Consider the following 20674-nt stretch of genomic DNA (forward strand, 5'->3'; position numbering starts at 1 on the left):
CTCATGGAATCTTGGAGCCGGCAGGGTCATTCGAGGGTTTGCAGTGGGACCTGGCTGGCCTGGCCACAGTGATTCGTGCACGGATAAGCGGCAAGCTGTTCACTGTCGTCTCGCTCAGGGACCAAGATGAGAAGGTGAGGTGATGAAGAGCGATGGTTCGTAGTTGGCCGGAAAGCGGATTGATAGACGACAATGGACGGAATGCGCGCTTGGACGTTTCAGGAAAGGTCATTGAGTGATGTCACCCTCGTACGCGGCCACTCGGGCAGCTTCCCCCGGCCACCTCTCGGGCTCCCACCGGGGGAATCACCTTCGGTGTAAGATCATCATGTCTTCACTCCCGGACACCTACCTGATCAGCGTGATTTGTGAGGCCTCTGGGGTGGTCTTGCAAAAAGAAGCGCCTCTGATGTTGGCTACCACCAACCTGGGCTGCGCGCTGCTGCTGTAGCGTCGTCGACTAAAGAACATCAAATGCCATCGTCTCGGACATGGTACCTCAGAATGCCGGAACCGCCGCCACAGAACCAACACCACCACCATGGTCATGGACCAAAGCTGCATTTTTGGCATTATTTCAAAGATGAAGCCTTTCATGTCAACTTCTATCGCCTTCACATGTCCTACTTTGTCTTTGTTATCCTCATTAGTTCCCTAATCATGTACGGCGAGGGACTCGCGAATGATCCACGTCAAATCAATGGGTCGCGATTGAGGTATATCGACGCACTCTACTTGTGCTGTTCTGCCATGACAACAACCGGTACGTTCTCCAGTATATCCAAGGCGCATTGAAATTGACGCTTCTAGCAGGCCTCAACACTGTCAATCTTGGGTCCCTTACGGGGTTCCAGCAAGCCGTGCTCTGCATTTTGCTGATTATCGGCAACATCCCCTTTGTCTCATTCTTCGTGGTCGTAATACGACGGCATTACTTTTGCCGAAAGCTCGCAAACATTGTGCAAAACTCCAAGTCGTGCCGCAGGGTTGTGGAGGACCTGGAGCAAGAGGAATCCGCGACTCGAGACACCGCCAGGAACCAAGTCAAGAACAGGCGACCCCAGAAAGCCCAACGGGCGCCGCCTGACCAGGACCGTCGCAAGCCTCGGACGATTCCAAAGAAGGATGAGAGCCAGCGACATTTCCACCACTCAGCCGGCTGGGGCGCGTTTCCGTGGCCGTGGGAAACCCAAGTCGCAGAGAGGCTTTTCCACTATCCTTTCCGGGAGCTGAAGCGCGAATGGAAAACCCAAGATCGCTCGTACATTTCGTTCGACCCGGACGTGGATGAGAGGGGTCGCTTCCGTAACCTAACGGAGCATGAGAGAGAAGAGCTAGGAGGCGTCGAGTACCGCGCTTTGGTAGCGCTCTTGTGGCTCCTGGTGATATACCAAGTCTTCTGGTACGCCCTCGGAATTCTTTTTCTCGTTCCATACGCATACCGGCGATCTGTCCAAGAGATCCTTAAGACGTCTCAGCCCGGAGACCTTGAGCCCGGATGGTGGGGCTTCTTCGCGGTCGTGACGAGCTTCGCGAACGGCGGCATCAACGTCCTCAACTCCAACTTCGTCCCCTTTCAGACTTACTACTATATCCTGATCGTGACTGGACTGGTCACCGTCGCTGGCAACACACACTTTCCCATCTTTCTGCGCTTCTCCATCTGGCTGCTGTCCAAGATCGTGCCCCTGAATTCGCGCCTTCGACAGACATTCCTCTTCCTGCTCCACCATCCGCGCCGATGCTTCATCTACCTGTTTCCCGCACGCGAGACGTGGTATCTGCTCGCAATCCAATTCATCATCGACATCACCATGTGGATCCTGTTCGAGCTGCTCAACCTCGGTATTCCAGCCGTGGATTCGATCCCGGCGGGCACTCGCACCATCTGCGGTCTCTTCCAGGCGCTCGGTCTGCGCACATCTGGCTCGTACATCATCCTCATGTCGTCTCTTGCCCCCGCTCTTCTCATCGCATACCTCATCGCCATGTACGTGTCCAACTTCCCCATCGTCATGGCGCTGCGGCAGACGAACACATACGAGGAGCGCAGCTTGGGCATCGACAAGCGAGAAACGTCGGGGCGGGGTGGACTCGCTCGCCACCTGCGCCGCCAGCTCGCGTACGACATGTGGTTCCAGATCCTCGCGTGGTTCTTGATCAGCATCATCGAGAGGTCGAAACTCATGAACTCGCAGCCCGGATTCAATCAGTTCGCGATCCTGTTCGAGGTCACGAGTGCCTATGGCACCGTGGGACTGAGCACCGGTGTGCCGCACGACGACTACAGTCTGAGCGGCGCTTTCCAGACCGGCAGCAAGCTGGTCCTCATGGCCGTCATGTTGCGCGGGCGGCACCGAGGTCTGCCGCTGGCGATTGACCGCAGTATTCTGCTGCCGGGCGAGGAGCTCATGCATCGTATGGACGCAGAGTACAACGAGTTGGGACACTGGCGAGAAGAAGAAGAGGAAGAGCTGATACGAGACGAGAGAGAGAGCGGAGCTAGAGAATTGGAATCCAGGAAAAAGAACGGCAGTCCGAGTCGGAAACGAGGCAGTACGAGGATTAATGATGCACAGCAGCGCAACAGTAGCAGAAGAAGAAGAAGCAGCAACAGCAGTAGCAGCAGCAGCAGCACTAACGACGACAACGGTCCGCGATTTGAGATCACTTGAAGCGTGTGGAGAGCTCCTTGGTTTATTGACGTTTTGAGTTCAAATTTGGCATGAATGCTCTTTCAGCGATGCGATATCGGCGTGCGTGGGAGCGAGAAAATGAACGCTCGGAGGTCTCTTGTTTGCCAGCCACTGCGTTCGTCAGAAATGTCACGTACCTGACATTTCGAGGTACCAGTGGCTGGTGGTTGGTGAAATCACTGCTGTACATGATGTGTGAGCCGTGCAATCCTGATCTGTCCGCTTTCGGCTGCGGGGAAGCGAGAAAGACGAGGCTGCTCGTGGGCGGGGTTGAACTTGTCAAAATATCTAGATTGCTATCTATTTTGACGCACGACCAACCGAAAGGCCTATTCACGATGGTATTATCCCGCCAGGCCAAAAATGCTTGAAGAGCATGATGAAAGCGCTTAGAGGAGGGAAAGGTCGCCGAATTTCTCCTGCAAATGACGTTAGCGCTTCTGCGGTTGCTCGGAAAGAGTACGGGAAGCCAGACCTTGTAGCCGGGGACGTCCCACTTGCCCTTGCCGACGAGCTGTTCGGTGCGCTTGTCGACATCGGGGCGGGCGGCAGCAACCTCGTCCTGGATAGCAGAGCCTCATTAGCCGACACGTTCGATGCCAACCCCTCCACTAGACCCATGTTTTGCCCCGCGTCACAGGCTGGACGTACGACGGTGATGTCCTCGAAAGGCCTGGCGTCCTCGATGTTCTTCAGAGTCTTCTGCAGGGACTTGAGCTCCTCCTCAACCTTGCCCTTGGTCTCCTCTGCGCTCTTGACGGCCTGCGCCTCGAAGGCCTCAATGGCCTTGATCTGCCTGTTCACATCGTACGTGACGGGCTTGAAGGCCTTGAAGTCCTTCTCGATCTGGTCGACAATGGCCGTGTTCTTGAGGACGGAGCGGTAGTAGGCGAAGTCGACCTCTTGCGGCTGCTCGCCGAGGGCTTGCAGCTTGCGGCGGGCGTCGTCGTTGCGCTTCTTGAAGGCCACGAGCGAGTTGGCCGTGTTGCCGCGCAGGCCGAGCTGGGTGCCCAGGCGGGTCCAGTCAATCTTGAGGGAAGCGCTGCGCTGTGGAAAGAAGAGGAGGGTCAGCCGGTGCTGCTCGTGAACCAATGCTGGGGCCACTGGAACGATCCTCCACCTCCAACTATCGGAACGGGATCGGGCGGGTATCGACAGGGGATTTGACGTACTCTGACGGACATTGTGATGGTTTGGGCTGTATATGGAGTGGAGATGGGCGGAACTTGCTTGGTGAAGTCGGCCCTGCGTTGAAGCTCTCGCAAACGCTCGGGCCAACCAACATCCAAGATAAACACGTGATACGCATGTTTGCAGGATGCAGGAAGCTTTATGACTGAACATGTCGAATCCTCCGAGTTCAACATTATATTATGCATTTACAATTGTGATAATGGCCCCAATCCCATCAATTGATCACATCAAAGGCCAGTGAAAGATCAGCAACCACATTAATGACTGCATTAACGAAGCATAAATCAAATCCGGTTCAGGGTCTCATTCGGATTAACGAGAAGGATTCTTTTGAATTGTGTCATGGCACCGTGAAAGCAATGGTCCTGGCACCAGTCTTCTGCCTCATGTCCTCCTTGGAATCTTTTACATGTGCATGCCGACCCGTCCTCCGTCCGAATCCATGCACAAGGAGTACGTGCTGGCTCACGACCTCAAGCCAAGTGCTACCGCGCTTATATGCTGAGGGCCATGATGGAGTTGACAATGTCGTTGTCGTTCTCCTTGAGGGCCTTGACGGCCTTCTTCCTCGACACGGTGGCCTGCGCCATCACCAGCTCAATGTCCTTGGCCTCGACACCGGTCTCGTCAACCTCCTCGCCGTCGTCCTCTTCCTCCTCCTTCTTGTCGTCGGTGGCGGGAGCCTTGCCCTTGCCGTGGTCGTGGCCCTCGTGGCTCTCGGCGGCCTCGGCCTGAGCGAGCTGCTGAGCGGCGGAAGCCTGGGCAGCGGCGTTCAGGTCCTCGATCTTGGCCTCACCGAAGATGCTGCAATTGTGTTAGTGAGGGTCGAAGCAATTGGGCCGGGGACAAAGCATACATCCAGGTGTTGCTGTTGGGCGACTTGTAGACGTCAGGGTTGTTGATGACGAACAGGATCTACGAAACCCGGTCAGAAATTGCTCAAGCACTTGAACCCGAACTGCGCAGATACATGGAAAGCAATGCAGCGCCAGACTTGCTCGCAGATGATTCATTTCACCCCGGCTCGTCCATAAAAGGCTGTATGCTGCCTGCGCCCATAGCTTCCTTGCTCCGCTGTTCCAGACTCACGTTCTTCGGCCTCCTCAAGGTAACGCGGGTGATGCCCTCAATGTGCTTCAGGCCAAGCTTCGCAATGGCCTTGCGAGCCTTCTTCTCGTTGCGCGAGTGGACGGTGACCTGGGCGCCCGCGGGGATGCTGGCGTCACCAGCAACCTCATCGCCAGACTCGGAGCTGGAGTCATCGTCGGCGACCTCGGGGCTGGTCTTCTTCTCGGGCTCGTCGGGGAGCTCTTCGACGCGGGGGTTGGACATTTTGGCGTGTGTGGTGTGGACGGTGGAGCTGTAGATGTCGCGGCGTCACCAAGACGTGGGTTGACAGCTGCGGGCGGTTTTCGAAATCTGTGCGCGGTCCTGCGCAAGCGAGCCGGCGTTGGTTGATGGTATGAGCCTCAACTCTGAGCAGCACATGCAAATGCCTGCCGCATCTCACGCTCGACTGCATTGCAGCAAAGAATTCATCTGATATTGCAATACAGTATTTCTGTATATCATTAATTTTTACCCTCGCTACCGTCATTTCGGCCTGCCCTGCGCACCATGGCCAAACACCTACCAAGCAAGGACCCCTCCTCACCAGCTATCTGCATCAGGTGCATATCGTTGGTTGACAATCAACGATAAATCGGAGAATCTTTGTAAAATTTTGCCTGTCAGCGTAATTGAATTACTGCAAGCCCATATCTTTAGACATACGATTAATTGACTGATCAATTTCATTCCGTTTTGGTCAAAACCATGGCCCCGCGCGCATGGCACGATGAACCATACTTCGGCAGGAGTTTCTGCTATTCCAAGGAACCGGCCTTCTACTTTAAAGTAGAGAATTGTAACCCGAAAAACTCCACAAGTTTGAGTGCTCCATATCCAGCGCGTCGTCTCTCAGGATGTCCGAATAGCGCCTACTGAAATATATGAGCATGCGCTTTACCGACAATGCATTTACCCATGTGAAGACGTAGGAGAGCCAGACATTCATTACAAATTTCAAACCGCAAGACATATTCCTTGGTCATCTCGCGTCAGGGAAACGTAGAAAAACTACATACGAAATCTTGGCGATAGTTGTTGTGGAATCTTATAGCAACCGAAAGACCTGATGCTCCGTTGCCCAACCAGAATACTCAACTTGCGCAAAGACACGATTGCGAGTGACCAAACATGAGTCAGTCAGGTGTCAAAAGGTAAGGATTAAGACAAAACTGAGTTTACTCGGGTCATGGCGTAGAGGGGAACCCTCAAAGAACAAAAAGCGGAACGAGAGAGATAGATATACATGGACAGGGGTTCTATATCTCTATTGCAATTCGAAAGTGACGTGTGACGCTGCCATTTTGCAGACTTCGGGCCTAAGTCTTATAACACATTCGCGGTCTTGTGGAGAATGCGCCGAAAGGGCCGGAGGGTTTGCGAGTTCTCGGATAAGTCGGGGAATACGGCGGGATAGTACGCAGTGAGCCTTTCCAGGTACCATTACAGCCTCGCGAATTGCACTTTTGAGCATGGCACCATTTCGCAATCCCTCAAAACGCCCCTTTTTTCCTGATTGGATTGATTTTGAGAATCATGGATACATGAGTTTGTGAACCGTGTCCATAGGATTCTCTGGTGGAGAAAATGCCGTCAATCCGGCCATGTTCAAAGCAAGACCTTCTCCATGGTATGCCGTAAACGACCCGTCCGTAAGAAACCCCACAACAGCAGAATGACCCTCTTTAAGCCTTGGCGGCAGCGCGAACCTTGGCGAAGTTCTTCTGGACCTCGTAGCGAGCCTAGAAAACAGCCGTTAGCATTTCCCAAGATAACCACCACGCTTTGGCGGAGTTCCCCTGATTCGGCACTCTGAAACGCTCCCAACTCTTCCCGCAAGTTGCGTGGTTTCCCGCCAAAGAATTGTAGAAGGGTCACACACCTGCTTCCTCAACCTCATGACCTTGAAGCGCTCGAAGTCGTTGAGCGCCCGGCGCTTGGCAATCCTGTCCTTGTTCTTGGCCCACGCGCTCTCGGAGAACTTCTTCTCGACCTCAGCGGCCTCCCAGGCCTTGCGGACGACGCCGTTACCGGCAGCACGGGGAAGCTGGGGAATGACGATCGGGGTGAGGGACAGGTGGGAAAGAGCGGCGGCGTGGCGAGGGACGGACTTCTCCTCGGTGGAAGCGGGGCCGTGGACGAGGACCTGTCGATGGTGAGTCCACATATCCTTCTGATGTAGCTGCTGCAGGCTCCTACGCCGCGGCGTTTGGACGGGAATTCAACATACGCGCTTGTGGTCGATAATCTCGACGATCGTGGCAAGCTTGCCCTCGTACTGGCCGGTTGCGAAGAGCACAACACGGCCGACCTCGACGAGTCTCCACTGCGATGCCTTGACCTCTGCGTCACCCATTGCGATTGATATGCCTAGCGAGGTGGTGTGAGTTTGCGGTTCTTCGAGGGGTAGCGAGTATGCTGATGCAGTGCAGCGTCGTAGATGGAGCGGACGTACTGTGCTACGGGGTCGGGGTTTCTGTCGTTAGTTGAGGTCGAAGTTCGAAGTCGCCGTCGCGGTTGACATCTCTCGGCGCACGATTATCTGAGTGTGGGCGAAGCGAGTCGGGGCTAAACCTGTTCGGGAAGGAGCGTCCACAGCGGCCTTGCGCCGACTTTTCTTTCTCGGCGACCTCAGCATATCTTCTTCCCCAACCTTTCCTCTACAGCGACCTCGATGATCACGACAACAACCCACTAGCACAGCGGGTGTCGAAAACGATGACAGCTCCCTCGGTGCAGCTCACGACTGCTACCCAGACGCACCCACGGTGACGTGGTGAGCGGCAGCTTCCTGGGTGCAGTCACTGTCCTAGGAGCAGCCAGTCTTTCGACACCCACTGTTCCAGCCACATGAAGGTACGATCCTACGCCTCCTCTTTCACTTCTTCAACATGATGTTATAATTTGCGATTGACTTCATCGACCGGAGGCGCTCGCCGGCGCCTCTCAACGGCGTTGAAGCTATGATATTCAATTCTTACATATTCTGAACCCTCACCTACCCTTGCCGATTCGGTGCAAATCAAGAACTTTTGCGAACATGCGCTGACTTGAATTTTAGTAAAGCGATTGCCTCTTTGCACTGCTCGCTGAAAGCTCGCCGATTCAGTACCTTTTGTAAAGTAAGCGAGATTTTTTCTTTGCCATCCCCTCCGTTCGATGATTAAAAACTTTATCACGCCTAGATAGTATTTGACCTTCGGGCATGATTCTTTTACACCAAGATCACTGAGAACGCGAACCACACTACATTTTTATATGGCTCAGCTGTCGAACTGTCGCTGACCGTGTCAACAGTTTTGTAGATTGCAAAGACAGGAACGTCTGCATGGAGCCTCCGCATCCGTACCTTCAGGTTGGGCCTTTCCTTGGGGTCTCGAACCAAGGTGGAAGAGACTGGTGGTCCTAGTCCCGATTCATCCTGCTGGTGGCTGTGAGAGTGCGGCGCAAACTCAGCGCTGGGTTGAAGACTAGCCAACATTGTCTTCCGAAACCCGAGATTCTGGATGGAATGATACATCCGGATTCCTGAGCCTGCCAACCAGACAAATTTCGGATTATGGTTGTTGGTCCAATGGCCAAAGATCTTCATGCTATGAGTGCCTGACTTATGTATCATGTCTTCGAATGAATAGCACCATTCTACAAAAATTCTTTCAATGGCTTCTTATTTGAATCGTGACTGGTGACAATGCGCTCATAATGTGGATGCAACCTTCCGCGGCCACACGGGCAGCCACCAAAGTGGTAATGCAATCGCGTCAAGCTGCAGGTAGCCGCCGCTATACAAGAGCGTAATTCAACGACTATCTGCCAGTTGCCTAAGAAACTGCCAACCAAAAAATGGCGAATCCACCGTCTGGGATGGGGAGCATTCACTTCGAGCCTCAGCCATTGGGCATCGAGAGGTTCGGCTCGGGCGTACGTTTTTCCAGTGGCGGTGCCAGGCCGACCAGGGCCGCTGTAAACATCGCAAGCCATCCACCGCGCAGACTTCTTTCTCGCGACCTTCCCGCTCTTTCTGGTCCATACCTACCATTTTTCCAACAAGACGAGCCGGACACGATGAATTCCTTTCGTGGTGGTATGCAGGTTCATGCTGTTCCAGAATCGGAACGCGCCTTCGATGCTGCAGGCCGCCAATTGCCTTGGGGCTACGAATACGCTGAGTACGTCTTTTTCTACAGAATCCAGTCTACCCGCGGGATGGGCCAAAATTCAAGCCACTCATCGCGAGAATATCTTGCTGACGACTTCCTTGAATCCAGTAACGACCCATCAGGTCCGCGCCGTCACGTTGAAGAGCGGGGACCGTTCGGCCGGTCAACACGGCGTCGCAACTTTTCGCGAAGCAAGACTACAGGCACGCCGGCACGCAAAGAAGATCAAGCACGCGTCGACAACTTCAAGGCCATAGACGAAATCTTCAACCAGATCAAAGCTCCCGCAGCGAAATCCCAGGATTCTGTCCAGCAAACCGCGCCAGCAACACAACCCTCCACGCAGACCGCTGCGGCGCCCGCTCTTCCCACGAGTCAGTCCACCGTAGCAGCAGAACCTACAGAAGTCATATTGTATGGATTTGGAGGCGACACGCAGTGGGCAGCAATCGAGTTTTACGAGCGCATCTCCGAGGGCCTCATTTACGAAGACTACGAACGTTACCCTCCAACTTCCAAGTACAACCTCACACTCAGCACAAGCCGCGCAGCAGGCATACAGCGCAAGCTCACACCGGCGGCACTTAAGAAGAAGAACACATATTGCGGCGGGGACCACTGGATCAAGGTCACTTTCGACTCCCCGGAAGCCGCCGATCGCGCGTGCCATTACTCTCCACATATCATTCACGGCCACGCTGTGTACGCTGAGCTCTTCCGTGGCACTGGCCCCGCCAACGACGAAGCCATCCCTGCTTCGCGTGTCACGCTCAACGGCATCACCGCATCGCCCTCCCACTCGAGTACAACTATTCGCGGTCCGTCTGGCGGCTCGCCCACCGCAAGCTCTGATACCGCTTCTTCAGCCACTGCCACAGCAGGCGTTCCCAATGCCCGCCGTCGCGTTCCACACAGGTCCTCCATGAACCCCATCCCACCTGCATCGACTACCGTCGCCGCCGCGCCTCCATCGATCCAGCCTAACACTCAGCCCAACGGCCAAGTCGAATATCCTCAACTATCGATGGCCTTTGAGCCGCCGCCTCTGAGAGTTCGCGGTGCGAAACGCGCCGTGCTTTTACCTGCTGAACAGGCGCTTCTTCCCGTTGGCAATTGGTGGCAGCAAACATTCGGCAGTTGGCCCATCATTGGCATGTTCCTGAGTGGAGGCACAGAAGTTATTGGCAACGAGGTGCCCCGCAAAGAGGATGGGACCTTCGACTGGGACAACGCTAGCTTGTACTGGCGAGTTTGGGCTTGGGTCGACTTGATCTTGAGGACCGATTTCCTTGGTCTTGGCGAATAATGGACGTGGCTGGTGGCTTGATGGACCCCGGTGAGCGGGCAAGAGAGGAGATCATGAAAAACCGCAGCGATTGGGAACTCGAAGGCACGGGTTTTGATATTATGCGGAGAGCACAGGCAGCATAAAAAGCGATGGCGTTATTGGGGGTTGGCTTTTCTCGGTTATGACGGGCATGGCTGGCGTGGAGCATCACTTTCCGCTTTTTTGGATCGGCCGTGATGCATCAGAGAATCCCATGTAATCCTATTGGGACACTCACGAAAGGAGCAAATACCAACAGAAAGACAAATGTCAATATGGGAATCACCAACATTTGTCAAAGTTCGGTTCACTTGATGGCCTGTTGGCCGCCATTCCATATTTTGGTCTGAAGATGAGCGACTCTATTCCCTGTGCCGGCCGGCCGGATCCGGATCCGATTCGCAGGCAGTGATAACACAGCCTTGTTCCCTTGAAAAGCTCGTGAGCCTTCGAGCGTACATGCCAGACTGACCCGAACAGCGGCCTCGAGACCTCCATCTCCTCTCTTGCCTTTCAATGCTATACAATTTTGAATGTCCTCCAGCCATCCTCCTACATATAATATGGACTATGTACGCTCATGTACAGTGCACTCACTCTCTTTAACTGAGCACCACCAGATGAACCACATGACGAAATCAGTGTTCGAGGTGCTCAAGCCCGCAAAAAGGGGTCCAGCATTTCAGCAAGCAGTTTTTAAAGTGACGTCAATCCCAGGAGATGGGGGTGATGGCGAGCCATACGTGTCGTTCGTAGCCGCCATATCGAAACATGCTGAACCAGAGTGAGTTCCACTGGGGAAAAGGATGACAGCCAAGCACAAAAGACCGAAAACAAATGCAATGTGCTTCAGCGGCATGCAAGGTATAGAAGTAAGGCAGCTTCGAATAAACTCCTTAGCACTGCAATATAGATCTGCGATACAGACGAACTCATTCCATGTCCATCTGTATGGTAGTAGTCTTGATGAAAGAGCAGAGCAGAGCACGCGTGACTGACGCTGGCTGCTCTGTCAATGCAACCAATGAGAGGGAGATGAGCCAAAATACCAGTGTACCGTACAAACAGGCAACCAGCATGCGCCAGAACAGTGATCAAGCTTTTCTGACAGGCACCAAAAGGACAATGAAAGCACGAAAACGAAGAAGACTGCAAAGTTGGATTGAACCAGATTACGTGGTGACAGAGAAGACGAATAGTACCCTCCCAAGGCCGCCAACGGCAACAGAGCATCCGAACATTGGTGCCGATGGCTGTTAAATGACTAATGGCAAATGGCAATCTCTCTCTCAGTCTTTCTTCGGCTTTCTGCCTGTCCGTCTGATTGATGTCCTGTGTGCCGGTGTCTCCCAGCTCGAATCCCAGAAAACCTCCCTCCTTTCTATCCCACTCCATTGTCCCGGAAGAAAAAGGAAAAGAAACAAGTCGAGACGGAGGGAGAAGGAGAGAGAAGCGGGGGAGGGAAGAGAGTGAGGGTGTAAAGCAAAGCGGCGCACCACAAATGCCTCCATGAAACCGAAAATCGGGCGACAAACAAGGGAAACCCCCAAGTCAGTGGACAAGACGAGAAAAGATCAGACAAGGACGCGCACAAAGCAGATTGCAAAAGTGATATGATGATTTGTGGGCGAAAGAGGCAAAAGGCATGTCCATATCTACACTACTGCCTTCCCATCCCATACCATCCCGTCCAGTCCAGTCCAAACCCGCACCAATCAATCCAAGTCCACTCCACCACCAGTCTGATCCAACTGAAAACGCCGCTGCGCCTTACGAATGAGAGAGAAATTCAACTGAGCCAAAAATCAAATGCAGTGTAGGACTGCTGCCAGAATAAAGCGTGCAACTACTGCTGCTGCTGCTCGTGGGACCAATAGTGCCACCTAGATCTCTCTCTCTCCTTCTCAGTGAGTGAGTCAAGGATATGCGGATGGACCAGTAGGGGCAAAGGAAACAAGTTATGTAGAAGAGAACAGTATGAGACAGCGAAAGCCAGGGAGACCAGAAAAGTGAAGAACGAAAAAGAGTTGGCATGTGGTATGATGGTGGTGGCTAGACGAGCCATCCGAGCAAAGGATTACACATCTGCCAGTCGTGTCGTTACTGATGAATGACTTTTGTTCATGCTTTGATGATGCAGCAGAGGCAGGGTAATAAACCAAAGAAAAAAAGGGGGGGGGGGGGGAATCAGGGGCGAAGGAGTGGAAAGAGTCGGCTTGCCACGAGGGGCTGGCTCGGCGTAAGGAAAAAGAAGCGAGAGAGCATGGGAGAATAAGGAGCGTGGGAAGGAGACAAGGGAAATCTCGTGCAGCATGTCCGTCCCGTCACCACCAACCCTACTTGGCTCGCCGTTACCTCCAATCTCCTTACCCGCTACCGCCTCCTGGAGCTTCAATTGCTCATCTCAAGGCCGCCGTGCCCGCGAACAAGCCCCTGACGCCGCCAGTACCCTTTCTCAGAAAGGGACTTGGGCACTCTGGGTCTTCCATACTCCACTTCGCCACCCCATGCTTCTGTGCCTCCATGTATCCCTCACTTCCCTTCCTGCCTGCAGGACCAGTCGGGCCTTCATTCTCGCTCCCAGATTCGCCGCTCGAGCGCCTGGCTCCATCACTGTTGGACTTGTTCACCTTGTTGCTGTTCAGCTCGACCAGCGTGCGACCATTAATCGCGCTGTTGAGCACGTCCCTACGCAAACCAGACATGGCTCCCTTCTTGCTGCGGAAGCCAGGATCAACCGCGGCCTCTGTAGCCGGCGGCGTGGCCTTCTTGCGCTGTGGTGAGGTCGCGACGATGGGCACAGTGCTCGTTGGGCGTGGGCGCATTGGAGGCTGCGTCGGTCCACTGTTGGCTGTTCCGCCGGCACGGAGGTTTGCGAGGGCGACATTGGGGGCGGTCGGGGTACGTTGGGGGAGGATGTTAGACTTGACGTTTGCGCGGCGGTCGAGCATTAGGCGGGTTGCCGCATTTTGTGCGGCGTTTCCTGCAGCCATTGCCTTGAATGGGTCATTGTCTGCGTTGATTTTGCGCAAGTTGGTCACGCTGCGAGCGCGTGTAGGCGAAGGGAGTGTTGGCATGCCGTCGTCCTCCATTTCATCTTCTGACGAGGTGGTTGGACTTTCTGGGCATTGTGTGGGAGAAACCGGATCAGACATGTTTGTCGGTTGCCATCTATCGGCGGCGGCAAAAATGTTACGACGAATCTTGGGCTCGTTTGCTTGCTGATTGCGACGAGGGCTCAGAGAAAGACCAGCAAGGGAAATGGGAGATGGGTCCGCCATTTGGATGTCCATTGGCGATGCTGCCACTTCGTTGAAGGCCGTCGTGTGAGCACGTTGGAAAGCCTGGCGTGGTGGGCGTTGCTTGTTTGGCGTTTCTGCCTTGGGCTTCGAGGGACCTGGTGATTCCAGAGAGTAGGAGGAGATGTCGGTCTGAGACGGAAAGTCGGATTGCTCACCCAAGGTGCTGCAAGACTTGTGAGGTTCGGATGCGTCGAACGTTGGAGTCGAAGATCTCTCAGCTTCGCCGCTATTTTGCTGCAGTTTCCATGCGTGTATGCGGGCGTCTACTTGTTGCGACACTTGCTTTTCAACTTCAGTCTCAAATAGCTTGCGCAATCGCTCGACCTCTTTGTTGATGTGCTGGTCAATTTCCAAGCGGGCCCTGACTTCCCACTCGCGGCGGACCTGAGCCTCGATGTCCGACCGTATCACTTCCTTATCTTGCTCAGACGACTCGAGCTTCTTGTTGAATTCTGCTTCTCTTGACTTGACCAGTTCTCTTTCCTTCTTCAACAGTTGGCCCAGTTGGACGACTTCTTGCTCCTTCCGCATCAATTTGACAATGGGCAAGTTGAGCAACTGAGCAGTCTCTGGCCTCTTACCAGAGTGGACGTTGAGACAGCTGGCAACGACCTTTTTCAGTTCTGGGGAGTAAATTTCCGGCAGGGGGTCAAAGTATCCGCGGCGGATCTTTTGAATGAGCTCAAAATGAGTCTTTGCGTCGAAAGGGGGTCTCTGAGCGCATAGTTCGTAGATGATGCATCCTAATGCCCAGATATCCGAGTACAAAGTATACTTCTCTGACATGCAAATTTCTGGAGACATGTAGTAAGGGGTACCGACGTAGGTCGAGGCAAAGTCGTGCGACTGCATGATCTTGGACAGTCCAAAGTCACCAAGCTTTACCGAGTTGTCCGCGCCGAGGAAGACTATGTGGGATGAGTACTCGACCGAAAGCAGTAGTCGGCAACCTTACCATTCTCCGGCTTGAGATCTCTGTGCAGAATCATGAGGTTCTTTTGCTTGTCTCTATTGGGAATGGCATCGTTGCCCAGACCCATGACATTTCTGCCGGCTTCTGGCGGATCGTCGCCATAGTGGCATCTGTAAAGAGCGCACACAATTTGGGAGAAGATGCTCCACACAAATTCTTCGTCGGCGTATTGACGCTTCGTCTTGAGCTTTTTGATGACCTGGCCCAGGTCGCCGTTGCCGCAGTATTCCATGTAGACATGCAGGTCGTGAGAGGACTTGAGGTGGACTCTGTCGATGTAGGCGACGATGTTGGGATGACGAAGTTCCTTCAAGATTGACAGTTCGGCCTGCAGCTGTTCTTTTTCCTTGGCCGACATCTTCGAGTAGCTAATCTCTTTTCTGCAGAGGACCTGCGGGCACGCATCAGCGAGGTGAGATGGCGAAGTTGATTGGGGTACTGACATAGCCGTCCGTCTTTCGGCGCACCTTGCGGATGATGCCAAAGGAGCCTTGGCCTATAGCGCGGGTTTTAGCTTGCAATGCGGCGCAAGATGGAAAGAGGCAGCGCACCAATTTTTTCAAGAACATCGTACTTGTCGTCGTCGGCCATTGTGAAAGATGCTGTCGAGGTAAGAGGCGGAGGTGGAGGGATGTGGTGGGGGATCAAAACATGCTGCGTGGTTAGTAGCTCTGTGCCGTGTTGGAGACCGAAAAAGAGGTTGTTGGCAGCCAGCTGTTGATGTTTACGCCCGTCGCTGGGGAAATGAGCGGTCACGTGCCTGACGGGAGGCCGGATGCGTCACGGCTCCACCGGCACGTGCCGCTGCCAGGATCTGCCCGGTGGGTGCCATCTCCGTCGGGCCCGCGGGGCTGAAGAAGCGACATGGAACTCACGCCGCTGTTGATGACGGTTCAAGTCGAGGAATTGAACTGGCGCATGTCGGGCGCCGTCAACCCTTGAGGCATTACCACGTTGATTCAGAACGCACCCGCCCCTGGCCTGGAAATGGACTACACCCTGGACTCCGCCTCCCACTGCTGCCAATGGCGATTTCTACTCCCAACTGGATTATGTCATCGGCCCTAACTGCCGCATCACCGACACGCCACTTCAACCATCTTCTTGTTCGCTCTTCATCATTTCTATACTTTAGGTCAAGATGGTCGTCGCCAAGCATGAGCTCGAAGCTTCTCTGTACGAGGAGAACAAGGCCATCCGGGCCGGGAAGCTCAAGGAAGACAATCCGCTTGACATGAGCGACGACTTCCGCATCCTCTGCGAAGCTTGCCGGAGGGGTGATCTCAAGATTTGTCAGGAGCAGATTTCAAAGGGTGTCAATCTCAATGCCCGCGACCAATATGATTATACGCCTCTGATTTTGGTGAGAAGCTCCACGTATCCTAAACTCGCTTCCCCAGGTGACTGATGATTACATGTCAAGGCCAGTCTCTGCGGGCACTATGAGGTCGTTCAGCATCTCCTCGAATCTGGAGCTCTTTGCGAGCGCGACACATTCCAAGGCGAGCGTTGCTTGTATAACGCCCTCAATGATCGCATACGCAACCTCCTCTTGTCCTACGACTACTCGAAATCGACCGACCCTTTGCAGCCGCTCGCCGCTCACATTGCATCTCTCTTGACCAAGGATACTCCCAAGACCACAGACATCACCGTCATAACTAGAGATAGTGCTCTAGACCTCCACAAGTTTATCCTGTCAGCGCGATCGCTTCACTTCGCCAACAAATTTGGGGATAAGCCAGAGATGAAAACGGTCAAGTTCGAATCGGATAAGATCCCTGCTGAATCGCTAGAAATTGTGATTCGGCACCTGTACTTCGCCGAGTACAACACCAAGCTTGGTGGTGGTGAAGAAGAGAAGGTCATCCTGGCAGGTGTGGATCGGCTAGGAAAGATCCTGGAAATGGACTATCTTTTCGATCACATCCTGGAGAGCGGAGACAGGCGGCTGGCACGCCAGCGACGAACCGATGAGTTGAACAAAGGGCGAGATCAGTTAGAATCATGGTTCAGGGGAAATTTACTCAAACACAAAATCATCGTAGATACGGAGAAAGCGGACAGTGTGAAGTGGGATCGGGACAATGGCATCTTTGCCGACGTTCTCCTCCGCGCCGACGAGGACGACTTTGACGAGGATGAACATACGCCAACTCCGTCAACACCAGACTCGGACGCACTACCAGTGCGGAATACCGAAGGACCGCTCAACGGAATTCCTATCGGCCCAAGCACGCGGATATCGCAATCACCCGTCGGACCCCGCCAGACACGCAAATCCGTGCTGTTCCCGGCGCACCGTGCCATGCTTATTCGCTCGGAGTTCTTCCAAACAATGTTCTCTTCCTCTTTCCGCGAGGCACAGCAGACTTCGCACCTGCAAATCATTCCGATTGACTGCTCACCTCAAGTGCTCGAGATTATCCTCACATTCATGTACACGGAGCAAGCAGATTTTCCCCTGGATGTAGCCATTGATGTTCTCTTCGCCGCTGATTTACTTTGGCTTGAAAAACTCAAAGTGAGAGCTGCTCAAATCATCAGCACTCTTGGAAATGGTGCTATGTCAGTGGTTGAGTCGGAGAACCCTCGCGGCGAGCTGACGCAAGAAGACGAGGCGATCGATGTCTACGATGTTGTCAGGGCAGGCTGGGACACGCGCGTGCAACGACTGGAAGAATTCGGCGCACGCTACATCGCCTACCGCCTTGAGCGTTACATTGACCAGGACGAATTTGCAGAATTGGTCAAGGAATCTGCAGCAAGAGTCAAGGCGCGTCAAGAGACAGACACCGTCGAGCTGATCGACGACATTCGTTACTATCTTTCAGAACGCTTCCGGCTGCGTTTCGAGGAATCTGGACTCGAAGAAATGCTGGACGAGGAAAATGAAATCTCGTCTGCTGCAGTAGCCGCACTGGAGGACAAATCAAAAGGAAGCGAGTCTGCGGATGCGGATGGTCAACCTCCGGTGGAGACTTTGGAGAAGCTGCATTTAGGCGAAGGAAATATTCATACCTTGGATGGGGATGTTGCAGGCGATGAGTTCGCTCAGGACGCCATGAACTACCAGATCCTTCTTGGGAAGATTGATAGGCTTTTGGAGAGCCTGGAACTTGACGCTTAAGCTGGCTTGGAATCGAACCAGACGAAGTTCATGCGAGGCAATGACATAGATTGGTACATAAGATGAAAGCAATCACATCTGCAGCCAATCTAGACGCTTGGTTAAGAAGAACCATTCTAAATATCGTGCGCAAAGTGGAGTTTCAAGTTGTTATGTCATATCAAAGTGAAGGGGCATGTTGGCAGCGGTGGTCGAGCGAAGAGCTCTGAGGTTGTGAAAAAGCGGCCACGACTTTACGAAAGCTTCGTCCGGCCTCTTTTTTGTGGTTTGGGCCATCCACAGCACAACCAAACAACAAGAAACGGTAGATTTGAGCAAACTCCTCCGAATCGAGCATAAAATTTTGATCTCAGGGGTATCAGATCATGAGCGAATCGAAAGAGCAAGGAAACAATGATGAAGAACAAGCAAAAAGTCGCAGACTCTTCAACCCACGCGACCTATCCAATGGACCACCGACATTCTCTCTTCCAGGCGAAACATGGACATCTATGCTAGAGACGCCCGTCTCTTTCGAGCCCGAGTACTTCCAAAAAGTAATGCTCAACCTGATCAAACACCCCGACATCGCATCTACCTATCTCTTCCGCGCCGAAATCTTCTACGACAGCTTCAATGACCCCGAGGGCAAGTTTGTCCAGCACATCAAAGCAGAGTACCGCCCGCTGCCATGCGAAGTCCCCGGCTACTCTCTCGAGCAAACGATCGTGCGGCGCATGATTCCGCGGAACCCCCAGCGCGACGACCCGCTCGTGCAGACATGCCACGTCTTTCGGCGGCGCGACGCAGCGACGGGCACGGAAGAAAACCTCGTCATCTACCTCCCTCACGCGGACAATCCCGAAGACGTACCCTTCTACCACCCAACAGTGCACAGTCTGGCCTTTCTACACCGCTTCCCCTCCAGTACCTCGGCCGCCACGTCGTCTTCCCCGACATCACTACAACCAACGGGCACCTTCTCGCTGCACTACCGGCTATTTCCCTCAAGCGAGCTGACGACGCGGCTGCGGCGTACGGCACTGACCCTGCTCACGCTCATCAACAAGCACAGCCTGGGCCAAAAGGCGGGCTACCGAAAGCGCGTCCACCACGACGTCGTCGTGCCGCAGGCCGCGTTCCAAGACACGTACACGGATCTGAAGGCGCGGTACGCCAAGCGGCTGATTGACGGGTGGGTCGAACAGACGCCGGCGGGCAAGCACGTCTTTGAGGACTTGGGCATTGCCAGTTTCTTGATCGAAGTGTGGAAGGCTATGTACGATGTCACAGGACGTGGGGGAGAAACAGCAGAAGCAGTAGCAGCAGCAACGGGGGACGAGAAGAAGGGAACAAAGAAGCCCCCGTTTCCCGGCTTCGTTGATATTGGCTGTGGGAATGGGTTGCTCGTGTACATTTTGCTCAGCGAGGGGTTCCGCGGCTGGGGCTTCGACGCCCGGCGCCGCAAGACGTGGGTCACTTTTCCGGCATCCGTGCAGGAACATCTCAAGGAAATGGTGCTGGTGCCTGAGATCTTCACGCGCATGCTCCCTCCGCCGGCGGACGCAACAACAACAACAGCAGCACCAGCAGCAGCAGCAGCAGCAGCAGCAACGAAACAATCCTCCCCCTCCTCCTCCCCATCTCTGAACCCTGAACCCACCACCGCCAGACAGCAACAGCGGCACTTCCACAACGGCATCTTCGCCCCCGGCACCTTCATAATCAGCAACCATGCCGACGAACTGACGCCCTGGACGCCCCTCCTCGCGTCTCTCTCCTCGTCGCCCTTCCTCGCCATCCCCTGCTGTAGCCACAACTTCAACGGCGCCAGGTTCCGCGCGCCGGCGTCGGGCAAGGCTCCTTCTAACCCGGCAGCCATCAATGATGGTGGAAGTAACAATGGCAACGAGTCGGGCACGCTCCCCCGCAGGGACGGCAAGCAGCCCTCCGCCTACGCCTCGCTGACGGCGTGGGTCGCGCGTCTGGCTGCCACCGTCGGATACGAGGTCGAAGCGGAGATGATGCGGATCCCGTCGACGCGGAATGCCGGTGTGCTGGGCCGGCGGCGGCGGCAGCGGCGGCAGCAGCAGCAGCAGCGGCAAGAAGAAGCGGGAAACGAGTCTGCCGACAAAGCTGAAGACGGAGTAGATGCTGAGCTTGGGGACGTCGAGGGTTTGGAGGAGCGGTTGCGCGTTGTGAGGGATATTGTGGCGGCTGAGATGTTTGGGGAGAGGGCTGTGAGCAGTAGTGGCGGTTGTGCGTTGTTGGAGGGCGTGGCGAGGGAGTGGGTGGAGAGGGCGGAGAAGCTGATGAAGGGGGCGGGTGGGGGCCATTGATGGCGTTTCTGGGTGCTCTTTGTCTTGATTTCTGGACCAACCGTATTGAATTTTCGGGTTTCTCACCAGATCACATGGATTTTTAGCATCAAATCCGTCCGTGTCAAGTATTCGCGTCAACTTCACATTTTGTGCATGTCGAGGTGTCTGGATGGGGGGTATCTTGTCTTGCATACTAGCAGATCAGTATGTTGGTCTGTCCTTGACCATCCTGCCACCGTTATCCTCATGTCCACGCGCAAATTTCATTTCCCCGTTTGAGATCCAGTCCGATAGCTGCAATGTCGGACTACTGCTGGTGGCTGTAGCTGTGCAAAGGGTCCTAGATCCAAAGGATCCCACAGCCGAGCTTTAGAGGACTGAATCTCAAGTTTTCCATGGCGTTCCATCATTCAAATCCAGGGTCTACGGAGCCACTCCGACCATTGGAAGGCATTGTGGGCCATATTGTGCTTGAGCCTCAACAT

General features: G+C 54.3%; 8 protein-coding genes across 8 annotated transcripts; 4 read left to right on the plus strand and 4 right to left on the minus strand.

The window, feature by feature from the left end:
* The first annotated feature begins 295 nt into the window (after window positions 1-295).
* Window positions 296-2958, plus strand: IWZ02DRAFT_439397 (potassium transport protein-like protein 1). The gene is made up of 2 exons (XM_066766779.1): window positions 296-763; window positions 814-2958. The coding sequence occupies exons 1-2, from the start codon at window positions 475-477 to the stop codon at window positions 2673-2675; spliced, it is 2151 nt and encodes a 716-aa protein (XP_066627108.1). The 5' UTR covers window positions 296-474; the 3' UTR covers window positions 2676-2958.
* A 127-nt stretch (window positions 2959-3085) lies between these two features.
* Window positions 3086-3880, minus strand: IWZ02DRAFT_467034 (uncharacterized protein; the record flags this gene model as incomplete). The annotated part of the gene is made up of 4 exons (XM_066768533.1): window positions 3086-3115; window positions 3172-3258; window positions 3348-3743; window positions 3869-3880. The coding sequence occupies 4 exons, from the start codon at window positions 3878-3880 to the stop codon at window positions 3086-3088; spliced, it is 525 nt and encodes a 174-aa protein (XP_066627109.1).
* Window positions 3881-4384: 504 nt separating this feature from the next.
* Window positions 4385-5222, minus strand: IWZ02DRAFT_429186 (putative nascent polypeptide-associated complex subunit; the record flags this gene model as incomplete). The annotated part of the gene is made up of 3 exons (XM_066765970.1): window positions 4385-4694; window positions 4747-4805; window positions 4980-5222. The coding sequence occupies 3 exons, from the start codon at window positions 5220-5222 to the stop codon at window positions 4385-4387; spliced, it is 612 nt and encodes a 203-aa protein (XP_066627110.1).
* A 1354-nt stretch (window positions 5223-6576) lies between these two features.
* IWZ02DRAFT_15063 (60S ribosomal protein eL14) lies at window positions 6577-7502 on the minus strand. Its single transcript, XM_066761922.1, has 3 exons — window positions 7228-7502; window positions 6880-7143; window positions 6577-6739 (listed from the first exon to the last, which is right to left on the minus strand). Exons 1-3 carry the CDS (start codon window positions 7351-7353, stop codon window positions 6683-6685), a joined length of 447 nt encoding a protein of 148 aa, XP_066627111.1. The 5' UTR covers window positions 7354-7502; the 3' UTR covers window positions 6577-6682.
* Window positions 7503-8971: 1469 nt separating this feature from the next.
* IWZ02DRAFT_439414 (uncharacterized protein) lies at window positions 8972-10865 on the plus strand. The gene is made up of 2 exons (XM_066766780.1): window positions 8972-9166; window positions 9266-10865. Exons 1-2 carry the CDS (start codon window positions 9063-9065, stop codon window positions 10461-10463), a joined length of 1302 nt encoding a protein of 433 aa, XP_066627112.1. The 5' UTR covers window positions 8972-9062; the 3' UTR covers window positions 10464-10865.
* Window positions 10866-12700: 1835 nt separating this feature from the next.
* Window positions 12701-15448, minus strand: IWZ02DRAFT_15182 (calcium/calmodulin-dependent protein kinase type 2 beta chain). The gene is made up of 3 exons (XM_066761931.1): window positions 15203-15448; window positions 14742-15150; window positions 12701-14694 (listed from the first exon to the last, which is right to left on the minus strand). Exons 1-3 carry the CDS (start codon window positions 15326-15328, stop codon window positions 12884-12886), a joined length of 2346 nt encoding a protein of 781 aa, XP_066627113.1. The 5' UTR covers window positions 15329-15448; the 3' UTR covers window positions 12701-12883.
* A 174-nt stretch (window positions 15449-15622) lies between these two features.
* On the plus strand, window positions 15623-18072 carry IWZ02DRAFT_15187 (uncharacterized protein). The gene is made up of 2 exons (XM_066761932.1): window positions 15623-16122; window positions 16183-18072. The coding sequence occupies exons 1-2, from the start codon at window positions 15901-15903 to the stop codon at window positions 17887-17889; spliced, it is 1929 nt and encodes a 642-aa protein (XP_066627114.1). The 5' UTR covers window positions 15623-15900; the 3' UTR covers window positions 17890-18072.
* Window positions 18073-18254: 182 nt separating this feature from the next.
* IWZ02DRAFT_369371 (uncharacterized protein) lies at window positions 18255-20207 on the plus strand (the record flags this gene model as incomplete). Its single annotated transcript, XM_066764426.1, has 1 exon — window positions 18255-20207. The coding sequence occupies one exon, from the start codon at window positions 18255-18257 to the stop codon at window positions 20205-20207; it is 1953 nt and encodes a 650-aa protein (XP_066627115.1).
* Window positions 20208-20674: the final 467 nt, after the last annotated feature.

The sequence above is a fragment of the Phyllosticta citriasiana genome (assembly GCF_038021145.1).
Source record: "Phyllosticta citriasiana strain CBS 120426 chromosome Unknown IWZ02scaffold_1, whole genome shotgun sequence".
NCBI lineage: Eukaryota > Fungi > Ascomycota > Dothideomycetes > Botryosphaeriales > Phyllostictaceae > Phyllosticta > Phyllosticta citriasiana.